At 36.9% G+C, this 12,809-nt stretch overlaps 1 protein-coding gene across 3 annotated transcripts in view; it reads left to right on the plus strand.

The window, feature by feature from the left end:
- The window catches only part of epb41l4b (erythrocyte membrane protein band 4.1 like 4B), a 30,353-nt gene extending 19,165 nt beyond the window's left edge, over window positions 1–11,188 (plus strand). The window contains exons 15-23 of one of the 3 annotated variants that reach the window (XM_028012604.1): window positions 1,574–1,698; window positions 5,383–5,522; window positions 6,507–6,628; window positions 7,432–7,545; window positions 7,633–7,688; window positions 7,776–7,928; window positions 8,035–8,155; window positions 9,018–9,151; window positions 10,344–11,188. In XM_028012604.1, the coding sequence (XP_027868405.1) occupies window positions 1,574–1,698; window positions 5,383–5,522; window positions 6,507–6,628; window positions 7,432–7,545; window positions 7,633–7,688; window positions 7,776–7,928; window positions 8,035–8,155; window positions 9,018–9,151; window positions 10,344–10,407 (1,029 nt within the window). In that variant the 3' untranslated portion in view covers window positions 10,408–11,188. Of the gene's footprint in view, window positions 1–1,573; window positions 1,699–5,382; window positions 5,523–6,506; window positions 6,629–7,431; window positions 7,546–7,632; window positions 7,689–7,775; window positions 7,929–8,034; window positions 8,156–9,017; window positions 9,710–10,343 lie in introns of those variants that run through there. The other 2 variants (XM_028012605.1, XM_028012606.1) reach the window with 2 other exon arrangements.
- Window positions 11,189–12,809: the final 1,621 nt, after the last annotated feature.

The raw sequence follows: 12,809 nt of genomic DNA on the forward strand, positions 1-12,809 counted from the left end.
AGACCCAAAACAAAACTAAATTCTCTATATCCTTTCTACAAACTTTGTCTTCTAAAGGTATTTCAGTAAAGAACTAAAACATTCAAAAGTCAAAAGTTTGTCCAAAATATTTTGTATATGTAATTGTTATTTATTATCTTGGAGTCTACATATTAATTCCCTTCTCTCAACTGAATGTTAGGAGCAGAACAACGAAACATGTTTTACTGTCTCTTCTTGAAAACAAAAATCATATTTTCCTGTTGGATGTTTTCCCATTTTAAATAAAGCACTATTTAACCTGTATGATCAAAACGTATTCTGGATATAATGGTTTCCCAGCAGTTGATCATGCTTGTGATGTGAAAAAAAGTGTTTTCATGCAGTTTTGTGGAATACATTTATTTCTATATAACTGGAAAAACAACCTCATCCTGATTTTTATTAAAAAGAGTGAGCTTTTTCAAAATTGCCGCATTTCTATTAAGTAAATTTATTTTCATAAATTCAGTGTGCTCAACTTTATGGTTAATGCGCTGAAAAAAATGAACTTAGGGGGTTTATTACATTAACAAAAGAATATCATGCACTTTTAACTAAATAATTTCATGTTTCAAACAAAAACGTGATAAAATCATGCTGGATAAACAAGAAATTCAACAACTTAACGTTTATGAAATTTAATCATGTTGAGATAGTCAGTCTGATATTGTGCTGAAGATGACGAGCGAGATCACGGGATATCACGCGAGATCATGGGAAATCACGGGATATCACACGAGATATTCACAAGGAATATCTCAAGATTGTCTCAACAATTGTTTTTTGTCTCAGCTTGAATAAAATGTATTCAAGTTGAGATGACGTGATACAATTTAGTCAGATTGATCTCCCGTCGAAAAAAATGAACTTCGGGGTTTATTACATTAACAAAAGAATATCATGTACTTTTAACACAATAATTTTATGTTTGAAACAAAAACGTGATAAAATCATGTTGGATAAACAAGAAATTCAGCAACTTAACGTTTATGAAATGTAATCATGTTGAGATAACATGATTCATTATAGTCAGATTAATCTACCTCTGAGGAGGGTCTAGCGAGATTATGGAAGATCACGCGACATAACTGTTTTGCGCCTGGGAAAACATCAAAGCGGTTTTAGTTACACATTAAACTATAGATATTTGTTTTTCTCTGCAGGGCACTATTGGTATTTAAGAACTGCACTGTAACAAATGGCTGTAAAAACTACAGCATGAAAATACAGTAAGGTGGCTAGGTTTTGAAAATATGGGTGTTATAACTTATGTTATTAATAACCATAATAACATAAGTTGTGCCAACACAATTGCTTTACATTGGAATAACCTTAATAAATTAAGTTGACCTAACACATTTGCTTTAAATAGGAGTAACAGAATCACATGGTGCTGAAATAAAGCAAAGTAATCAGGTGGAAATCCTTTCCAGAATTTTTTTATGTTCATCCAAAGAGTTATTTTTTTCAGTGTGGGAATGCAGCTGGTCTCACACACAGACACAGAAATACATCAGCAACCAGCCTGGCTTACAGAGATCTTTAATTTCAGCTTCTCCATGATCCTCTTCAGTACCAACACAACATTCCTATCGGTCACGAGCCTTGGCATCCGCCCCACACGGCTCTTACGCCCCCGGTGTACCTGCAGCCCTCCGGTCACACGCCGTCTCACAGGTAAGTCAAACTGCATGCACCCTGGCTCCGTCCTCTTTGTTTTCCACGTCACTCACACGCCTCCACTTGTCTTATTCGTGGTCTCCACCATCTGTTGTGCTCAGGCCTTCCTTTGAGGCTTCGAGTCCGTTGTACAGTCATCCTCCTGCCTCTGAACGAACCGTCTCCGTCCTCAAAGGATCCCTCAGTGTGGTTCACAGGGACAAGGTCATGACTGCCCTTTGACCTTTCTCAAACCCCGGAGTCGGTTTCAGACACAGACTGTCGCCCCAAAGGAAGGAAGCTCTGCCGATGACCTTCCATCTTCATTTTCATCACCAGTTTCGTCTTCATCTGTCACTCCAACTCCAGTGTCGGCGTCATTCTGCTTCTATGTGCCGAAAAGATCCTTATAGCACGACTGTGGGGCTTTAAACATCCAAAGAGGGCAGAATAGGGGCCAAAGTATCGTGCCAGGTGAAATGGACCAGAACTTGTTCAGGGATTTTAGTTCTTGTAATTTTTCCTGCCGATATTTCTGACTTATCAACATCATTCATCGTTTTGCAACACCTGTATTCGACTCTTTCTGAGGCTCATAATGCATCGTAAACATTCACTCACTGGAGACATTTTAGATGCAGTTTAGGTCAGAAGTTTACATACACTCATTCAGTTTTTACGGACTTATTTGAAACCTTGTTCTTCCGGGATGAAATGGTTGCAGGAAAGCGCCAATCATTTAGAAATAACACCTCCACTAATGTGTGGTTAGTTGTTAAATAGTTCAAACGGATGGTCTTGGATTCTGTGAGTTTTATTTGCTCTGAAAAACTTCAGCTTGTGTAAATCTACAACATGAGTGATTAGTTCGACTTATTGTGTCAAACTAATCATTTCATGCTAATAAAAAGAAACCACTGCAGCTAACCCTGAAATTATTCAGATTTCTCCTGGCAGGTGTAAAGTACATTTTAAATTTTACCAAAAGAAATTATCAGACTGGAAGGCATATTAATATTTTGAAGTCGTCCAGATGAAGCCTTAAATATAATTGGACGAATCTGTAGAGGAGCTAAAGAAGTCCAATTGAAAACATGTCCACTGATTATTAAAAAGAGTATAAATAATATATAATGCAATTTTTTTTATACTCCTTTTACATTTTGTTGTTATTTTTTAGGAGATTAAAAATCATGAATAATTCTGGCCTTAGCTGTAGCCGCTAACGTTAGGCCTGTGTGGATCAGAAAAAATAAAATCAGTGTAAAATAAACTTTGTCTAAACCAATTGTTTGTTTTTTGAAACATTAAAAATATTTAATGTAAAATCATTTCACCCTGAAAAAATAACAGTAAAAAAAAGTCATAAACAATAATTTATGTTCATGCGTTTATGTAAACTTCTTGCTGGAGCTGTGGGCTTTTTGGGTGAATTACATTTTACTCAGATTGGTCGCCTGTAATGTCTGTGGAAAAACGATAAATGGGAATATACAGTCAAAACACTTAACAGTTTGTGGCTGATTTTAAATACTTTTACTGGTTAGCAGTGAAAAAGTATATCTAACGATATCAGAGCCAAATCAGTGGCCTCCAACTGATATCAAGTCATTTATTTTGACTTTCTGATTCAGAATAACCTTTCAACTTGTGTCTCTGTCCACTTATTTAAAGATACGGTAGAGGAGAGAACAGATTTTCCACTTGAACATAGTTTAGATTGGGGTGTTTTTATTGCAGTGTGTGTAAATGCCTTACTTCCAATCAAGGTTTTAGTCTCTGGCATGTTTACTTCAGAATATTAAATATGCTTTAATCATTGTCTTTTGTTCCTAGTCTTATAAAAATTGTGACAGCTATGTATAGTTGCCTAAATTTATCAGAAGTAAAGTGATATCAATGCTGAGTGGAGGTAATTGGGAGCAGGTGAAAGGGAGCCTGTAGTCTTTGCTGCTTTAGAGGTTGAGCTACTGAATGTATTGTGTGAAATAGAAGTAGGCCTCTGCATATGAGAACTTAAATAAACATTATATGTTTATTTAAACATATAATGTTTAAATAAACATTATGTTAATGTTATTTCAGGTCATGGATTTGTGAAATCAACCAAATGTTTACAATAAGTGTTGTTCTGCTGTTGGTTTGTGTTTGTTTCTTTGTTGTTGTTTTTTCCCCTTCATGTTTACTTGAATCACCTGTGACCTTTAGGAATGTTGCCATATTGCTTCTAAGACAAATAAACAAGTTATAACAAGTTAACAAAGACCCTTTCTGTGGTGCTTTATGTTATGGGCAACACGTCCAACAGCTTCACATAAAAACGGACGAAATGGCATAATGGCATAATGTCAAAACGTTTTGAACTGAACTAAATTGAATATAATATATATTTATTTATGTAGGAAAACCCAGCCACACAACATGGATGTTTCAACAGGATCATATGTTAATAAAGTGAGGAAAATGACCATGAAATTTATTTTATCAGAAGAGTTTTATTGAAACATACGTTATTATACTTACAGTACATGTTATATGCAGGACTACTGACAACATATCTTGTTTTCTACATTTAGCTTCCAAATAGCCAGACTTACTTGCAATTTCTAAAAATGATCTTCAACCACATATTTAGTGACTTTTTGAAAAGTTGTTTTTGACTGACAGGTTTTTAGAAAATCCCAGGAAAGTCTGGATCAGGGCTGACAAACTCATTTATGTTTTAGGCCAAACTTCATGAATGCTCTCAAAGGGCTGGTTGTGCCAAAATGTATTGATAAAACCTGTTCATAAACCATTAAAATATAATGAATTCTTTAAACTAAATTATGTTATTTTTTCAGTGATTCTTTTTGTGATTTTTTTTTTTGCAATAAAAATCAACTAATCTGGTACTAACTAATGTGGTACTAATCTGGAAATATTTGCACTTGTTTTTGACGGTAAATGCGACATTATTAGCCACTGTTTAAATTATGGACTATAATCTGACATCAGTTAAGGTTGAGACAGCTGTTTAGTACAAGTAAGAAAGTATTTGACAATTTTTGAAAAAAATCTGCAATAAACTAATTATGTAGTATTGCAAAAAATGCGGTAATTTGTTGATTTTGCGTGAATTTCCACAATAATTCTCAAGAAACTGGAGGGACTAATTGATATAATTGTGCAGTAAACAGATAAAAACTGCATTGATTTGATTGATAACATTATATTTAAGCACACTTAGTGTTTAGTCTACAATTTAGAGAGCCACATAAAAAGCTGCCATGGGCCGGATTCGGCCCACAGACCTTGAGTTTGACACTTGCTCTAGATAATTGGAGGCAAATAGTTAAGACATTAGAGGTAATTTAACATTTTTGTGTAGCCTCAAAACTGCCTATAATGAGGCATCATTTTGATGCCCATGGCTCAGGGTTATGATGGCTCCCACCTTTAGGCAATTTAGCATCTTTAAATAACCTCAGATGTATATTTCTGGATTATATCTGCTTACCATTGTATTATGGTTTAGTCACATGGCGTAGTTGTTATGTTTATTAATCCGCTTCATTGGAAATGTTGCTCTAAAGCCACTGAATAAAGACATGAGAATGACTGCGGTTAAAACGACGGACGTTTATTTCCACTTTTCCAGATTAAAGTGTTTAGGAGGCTTGTTGTTTAGGGAGTTGTTGTGACTGCGTGTGTCATCCTCAGCTTCCCGCTGAGCAGTTCTGCTTCAGACCATCAGTACAGCTCATCAGAGAATGAAAATTCGTATTCTGGCAAGACCCACCATCGTCACCGCCGCCACACACACAGCCAAGACACACTCTGCCACACACACACCAAGAACAGTAAGTACCCTCCGCCTTTAAAGATAAATCTGTCAAAAGACTTGGCTTGATGTTGGCTTTTTTGTTTCTTATAGGTACTGTTTTTAAACATGTTACTCTACATGCATATTTCTGTTCATGTAATGGATAAAAAATTTTTTTTGATGTACTGCATATATGAGTTTTTGCCATCTAAGATTTACTAACTTTAATGTTTTAGAGATCACGTACTACAGTGCATCGCTTCACATTTTGTCACGTTACAACACCAAATGTTAATATATTTTTTTAAAGATTTTTTTTGTGATCCACCAACACAAAGTTGTACATAAGTGAGAAGGTACTTGTAAATAGTCGGTTGCGGTTTGTCTCTTCCAAATTTTATGAGAATATTTTGATGAATATTCTTTGCAAAATAGTCGTAACTCAGTGAGACTGGTTTATTTTCAAATCATGCTGCAAAATCTCAATTGTATTTAGGTCTGAGGACTTTGACTAGGCCACTCAGAAGGCAGGTGAAAACATTAGATTCTATTTAGGAAAGGAAAAGGCATCAAATACATGTTTTCAATTTATTAATCATGTAAATAATCATTTTTCCTCACTGATTTGAGCTGATTTTTGTTGGTCAATCCCATAGCATCTCAATGAACTACATTGAAGTTTGTGGTTGTAATGAGACATGACCTGAAACATTGTGCAGGACACTGAGAAGCACATTCAACCACTGTGTTCTTTTGTTTTAAATAGGGATAAACTCTAAATATGAATGAAACGTTTATGAGATAAAGAAAATATTGCCTATTTAAGGTTTTATCTTCACCTTTTGAGTGCATGAAGAAAAGAAATGTTGGAGACTCGACGACTAAGCTCTTTTGTGCAAATGCAAATGATTAAAATCTTTTGCTTTGTTTCTTGAAATATATTTAACTGTGCTGTTTAAGTTAGTGAATTAAGTACATAAATATGTACTGCCAGGTTCCAAACAAACCTTGTATGTTTTAGAACGTCGAGCTCCGCCCTGCCCTGCAGATGGCATGGACATCTCTCAGTCGCTGCTCAAAGCTCTGGAGACGGACAGGGATTCTCCTCCCTGGCCTTCACTGCACATAAACATCGACAACAAGGTGGGCAAGACACATATTCACACAATGCACTTCAAAAACACAAAATCTGACCAAGTATTTTTGTCTATTTTTTAATGCAAATATCTTAAGACATTTGAAATAACATAAAATTAACACACAAGTAACCTTTCAGCAAGACAATGGAAAAAATAATACTGGTGAAAAAATAATACAGGGTGGGACATAAGTTTCCATACATAGAAAAAAATAAACATTTTATATTGGACAACCATTTTTATTTTTGTGGGATTCTCTGTAATCGCTGCACGTCTTGCACCACTTCGTGGTTGATCTGCAACATTTCCAGTTTTCTGAAACTTCTTAATAAGTTTTGCCACAGTTTCATGTGTGATGCTCATTCCATGTTTTCTGTTAAAGTTTTGTGCAGCCTTGCATGCGACTGCTTCCCGATCCAGCCATCAGTATAATTTAAATTCTTTTCTCTTTTGTCAAATGCATCTTCTTGGGTATCTGAAATATAGAAGAAAAATTAATTTTACATTCTTACTTACTTACATACTGATTGGCCCACCCTGCAATTCCACTAACAAATGATTTCACTTCTACAAAGATGTTTTTCCCATGTCTTAAGTGAAATAATTATTGACTTAAAACAAGCTCCTATATTTTATATTTTGCTGAAAAGTTACTTTTAAGTCACTTTGGCCTTATTTCAACTGTAATAAGATATTTTCTCTAGATACACAGATAAATACTTTGTAATATTTTGTGTTTTTGCAATATGTGCTCCAGTTCTGCTTATTACCTCTGAGGTCTCCTCATGTTTCTCCTTCTGCTGGCAGGGAGAAGAGAAACAACTATTGGAAAAGTCTCTGCACCCTCCTGCTTCCCCAGTGATGCTCCCAGATCATCTCAAATGTAACATCCTCAAAGCCCAGATGGAGGCAGCTTTCAGGGTATGAGATCTAACACAGATTAGACATCTAGCCTCCACTTTGGCAGCTTAACTCAGAATATTACTTCTTCTCTCATGCACAATGAAGAAGGATGCTCCTCCGACACCCAGAGGGAGAAGCTCAAATGACACCAGCAGTGACAGGTTGGGATCTTGCCCATTCCTTTCTGTGTTTGTACCTCGATCTGCAGGTTGTGATTTAATTTCCTGTCCCCTCGCTCTGTTCTCCAGGTGTCAGAGTTCATCCCAAGACTCAGCAGCTTCCAGCGTGACAGCTGAGAAGACGCCCCGCAGGCAGGATCGTAGTTTCACCCCAGACAAGTTGCAGACCAAGGGCAACCCGAGCTCCAACCGGAGGAAACGTCTGGTCCGACAGTTCAGCTTGTGAGCAAACCTCAGCCAGCTAGCAATGTTTTCTCAGATGAATGGTACTTGAAGCGAAAACTCCTCCCTGTAAGGCATGTAAGTCATCCTGTCTGATCCTCAACAGCAACCACGAAGACGAAGATAATCTCCCAGAAGCGCTTGCAGCCATTTCCTCTCAGAGCGCAGGAAAGTCAGGGTCCAGCAGTTCCCTGGACAAACAGATTCAGCCATCCATCTACCCGCAGGTAACTCAGCTTATAACAGCATACGGACCCCTTGGAGCTGCGGTATGTGACGTTTACAGAAATATGTTTTTTACATTTGTTAAAACTATCATTGTGTCATGACAGTATGAGACAGATATTCTGTGAAAAGGTCAATCTCATCCACCTCCTCCCTGAGCTGCACAAAACCAACCAATCAGAGCCAGGAGGCGGGTCTTAGTGCTGTCAATCAATGCTGCTCAATGTGCTAATTGGGAGAAACAAGTCACAGTTTCATAAAAGTCATTTATCTGCTGTCATTGGTGGCCATGCTAACTAGTCTTAGCATTTGTGAGAGCGAGCGTAAATGGTAAATGGACTAAAATTATATAGCGCTTTTCCAATCGTTTTGACCACTCAAAGCACTTCACACTAGAGTCACATTCACACACAGACTGGTAGGCAGTTTGGGGTTAAATACCTTGCCCAGGGGCACATCGACATGTGGCAGGAGGAAGCTGGAATCGAACCTACAACCTTTCAATCACAAGACGACTACTCTACTCTTAGAGCCACAGTCGTAAGAATGATTGACAGCACTAAGATCCTCCTCCTGGCTCTGATTGGTTGTTTCTGACTGAGTGGTGTATTTCTGTGGTTAGTACTGGGAGCACTGGGAAGAGGCAGAAGAGCTTGATTTTTTTTCACAGATTATTTGTCTTACACCATTATGATAATTTTAACAAATAAGTAGAAAACATAAAAGTTACATACTGCAGCTTTAAAAACTTAAGAAGAATGAGGACATCCTTTCACTGCTATGGGGGAAAATTCTCTGTCTCTGAATGTATTTGAGTGAAAAGATGATTGTTTGTACCTGTGCAAATATTGATGTGTATTCCAGGTGGATAATATGCCAGCACTGGAGCTGGGTAGTCCATGTTGTACCTCTCCTTCGCCTTCCCCTCACCTCTCCCCTTCTTACTACCGTAGCTCCATGCCCCACCTGGCCCCTTACCTCACTGCCCATAACAACAGGTAACACATCCGCACCTCAGTAGCTTTAAACCAGTACTGTGTACAAGTAAGACTTGCAGCCATTTTCATGCCTTTTTTTAATGTTCATTGTTTTTGAAAAAGTGCTTGCCCCTCATTAATGCACTCTTTCATATTTAAGTCTTTCAGATCATCCAAAAATAATCAAAAGCAACCCTAGTAAATACAAAATAGCAACAATAAGCTATCTAAACCGATTATATTGCTAAATCATGAATTTTCCACATTTTTTGGAGCGTTAAAATTAATTTAATTTTAACATGAAGCAGGTTACAGGTAGTGGAAATCTATCAGTCTTTATACTCAAACGTACTCGCAGTAAACCAAGCAAGAATTATTTTTAAATAAACAAACAAAGTAACCAAGTTGTTTTGGAGAAAAGGGATCATAGATCAAAAACTTCAGATGGTTTTTGGTTGTTTAATGAAAGTCTTTTTTTGGGACTCCATAAATATTTCGGTGACGCAGCAGCAGCATAATGATCCAAAACCCTCCAGCAAATAGATCTCTGAATGGCTTCAAAATAAAAAAACTAGATTTTTCAAAATTTTGGATATAGTTCAATACCAGGTTTATCTGACTGAAACTCTGTGGCATAAAATTAAACTGGGGATCAAAATACCTCCACTCATTGCTATTTCCTGTAAAATTCGTGATGGTAGCCATTTTGGCCACGCGCTGCACAAACAGTTACTGGGTTTTGCTCCTAATAAAGGAAATAATTTAAGAACTTCTTTTGTATCTACTCAGGTTATATTTGCCTTATATTAAAATTGGTCTTGTGATCTGAAACATTGATTATTTTTTTGCTGTCTTTGGTCACACTTAGATGTGAGTGTCATCACTTTCTCTCCTGTGTGCTTTCAAGTTTTATGTCCGTTTAGTAAAATGTCCTGTTGCATGTGAACTTGGCTGAATCTTATGCTATCCTCCTGGTGTCACACTCGCTTTTATGCTCTTTAACCAAATTTAATCATAATAAAGTTTGGTTAATTTTATTATGATTAATTATTTTGATAATGATTTTATTATTTTTTGTTTTATTATTTTTTGTTTCTTGATCCTAAACTTGGACACTTTCTGTTGTAAAACCCACAAAAATCAAAACGGGCTTATTTCCAACCATGTTTATTACATCCTGTAATGCTAATTTCTTGTGTTTGTGTGTCTGTAGCGGAGAGGAAATTAAACTGGACCGAGAGAAGATCCTGAGAGCCCTGCTGATGACAGAACTTTGAGATTTTTTATTTTTTACCAACAAACCTTGTGACTAGAAACTCAAAGGTGTCAGACATTAGTCGCTATTTGTACATTTGCAAGAAAATATAACAGATTTTTAAATATATTTGCATAACTGTAAATTGTTATATTTGCTTACCTGTTTTAGAACAATGTTTTGGTTATATCTATTGGACTATATATGGACTCCTTCATCACAAACTACATATCTGCTGGTGCTGCCTGCACGAGACATTTATTTTTCTTTCTGTGATTATATTGTTTGTTTTGGGGTAATGTCTAGGTTTTTATGTTTATTTAATCATCTCTGAGCCCGCGCTAAAGCTTTAAACAATTGTTGAAGCACTGATCTCCTCATACAAGTACTGTTAAAGTGAAGCCACGTTCAAATCAGTCTATTCCTACTGTAAATAGACATTGTAATTATTGAGCTTATGACAAAAGGAGGTCCTGTAAATGCTTTCTTCTGTACTGTATTTATTATGCGAAATATCCACTTTTACATGCCAAAACATTTGCAGTATTTATGGTTAGAAACTTTTGAAGAGAATGTGTTTAAAGTGACTCAGATGTTGAAAATGTGCAGCAACGTTTGCAGACTGCCCACTAGAAGGAGACAAATCCGATGTGTCGCTGCAGCTCTGCTCCTGTTTTTCTGGTTTTCAGGAGGAAGAGGACTCACTGCTATTTTTTTACATGCAATTTCCATCGCAGCTCAAATGCAAATCTGATCTAAGAGAGCATGTTCTTGGAAATAAAGATAACCTTGTTGCTCCACTACTTTATTTCTGGTCTGGTTTGTAAAAGTAATCCAGTGGATTTTCTGCTGCTGTGTGTGAACGGCTCGTGCCGTCGGCCAGATCCTGATATATTCCCATCATCAGTTTGATAACCTTTGATTCAACATCTCTGGCCTTTGCTCTGACATGGAAATTCAGGTCAGCCTCACCCTGCATGCCTGGGCTTTCGTTTTTGTGTGGCTCTCACCCTCCCAGCAAGGGAATGTTATGTTAAAGGAGAAAAAAACTGATTTATCTGCCGCTTCACCGCTCAGGTGTAAGTAGGATGAGTCATCCAGGTAATTGTACCTGTGTTCAGATCTGAAGTGAACTACTTACAGCTCTGCAAAAACATGTATTCCTTTTCTTACAGAGTTCCTGCTTTTGTTTTTTTGTCATACCTCAGTGCTTCAGATCATTGAATAAACTTTAACAGACTAAACCATAAAAGCCCAGTGTAAATAAATAAACATAATGGCCCTGCTTAAATTATTAACTTGAATTAACCACATTTACTGGTTCAGTTTCGTTATCCACACCCTGCCTGACTTATGGAATAAATAAATCTCTTAAACAGAACTGGTTTGACAACATGAAGTGGATTAAAAACCTGCAAAAGCAACACATTTTGCCACAATGTTAAAAAAAAGAGAAGACAAGATATTGACATCCAGTCTGGAAAGAGTTACAAAGTCAAGAAAACATGGCAACAAATATCACTCCAAAGATGCCTCAAACTCAAGCAGGTGGTCTTTAAAAAGCCCAGAACATCATCTGAGGAAATGCAGATTTAAATTACCCAGAAACAGAAAAACTGGGAGTTTGTTGATGGTTCAGAGGTGCTTCTCTTTTTCAAAATCTGGCTGACTTGCATTATGGTTGATGGAACCATAATTAATTGATTAATACATCCAAAAGTTGCAGCATAACAGCTCTCGACAGTGTCTTCACAGGTCTGTCCAACAAATCAATCAAACAGCTGCAGCTGATCCAGAATGCTGCTGCTCGCGTTCTCACTAAAACCAGGACGATAGAGCACATAACACCAGTTTTAAAGTCCCTCCACTGGCTCCCTGTAGCTCAAAGAATAGACTTTAAAATACTGTTGTTAGTTTACAAATCACTGAACGGCTTAGCACCACAATACATTAAAGATCTGCTGTTGTTGTATCAACCTTCCAGACCTCTCAGGGCTTCTGGTTCTGGTCTGCTCTGCTTCCCTAGAACCAGAACCAAACGAGGAGAAGCAGCTTTCAGCATCTATGCACCACAAATTTGGAACAAACTTCCAGAAAACTGTAAAACAGCTGAAACACTGACTTCTTTTAAATCTCAACTAAAAACCCACCTGTTTAGCATTGTATTTGAAATGTAATCAATTACAAATTTATTGATGGAACTTGACTTAATGATTGATTCTATGTTGCATTGTGATTCTGTGTTTGTAATGATGTAAAGCACTTTGAAATGCCTTGCTGCTGAAATGTGCTATACAAATAAAATTTGATTGATTGATTGATCGACTGAACTTAAACTCAAGTACAGTTTGGTTGTGCAGCAGATAATGATCTGGACACCACCAGCCAGGTCACCTCTAAATGTCTGACAAAAAAAGAAGCAGA

The sequence above is a fragment of the Xiphophorus couchianus genome, chromosome 3 (assembly GCF_001444195.1).
Source record: "Xiphophorus couchianus chromosome 3, X_couchianus-1.0, whole genome shotgun sequence".
NCBI lineage: Eukaryota > Metazoa > Chordata > Actinopteri > Cyprinodontiformes > Poeciliidae > Xiphophorus > Xiphophorus couchianus.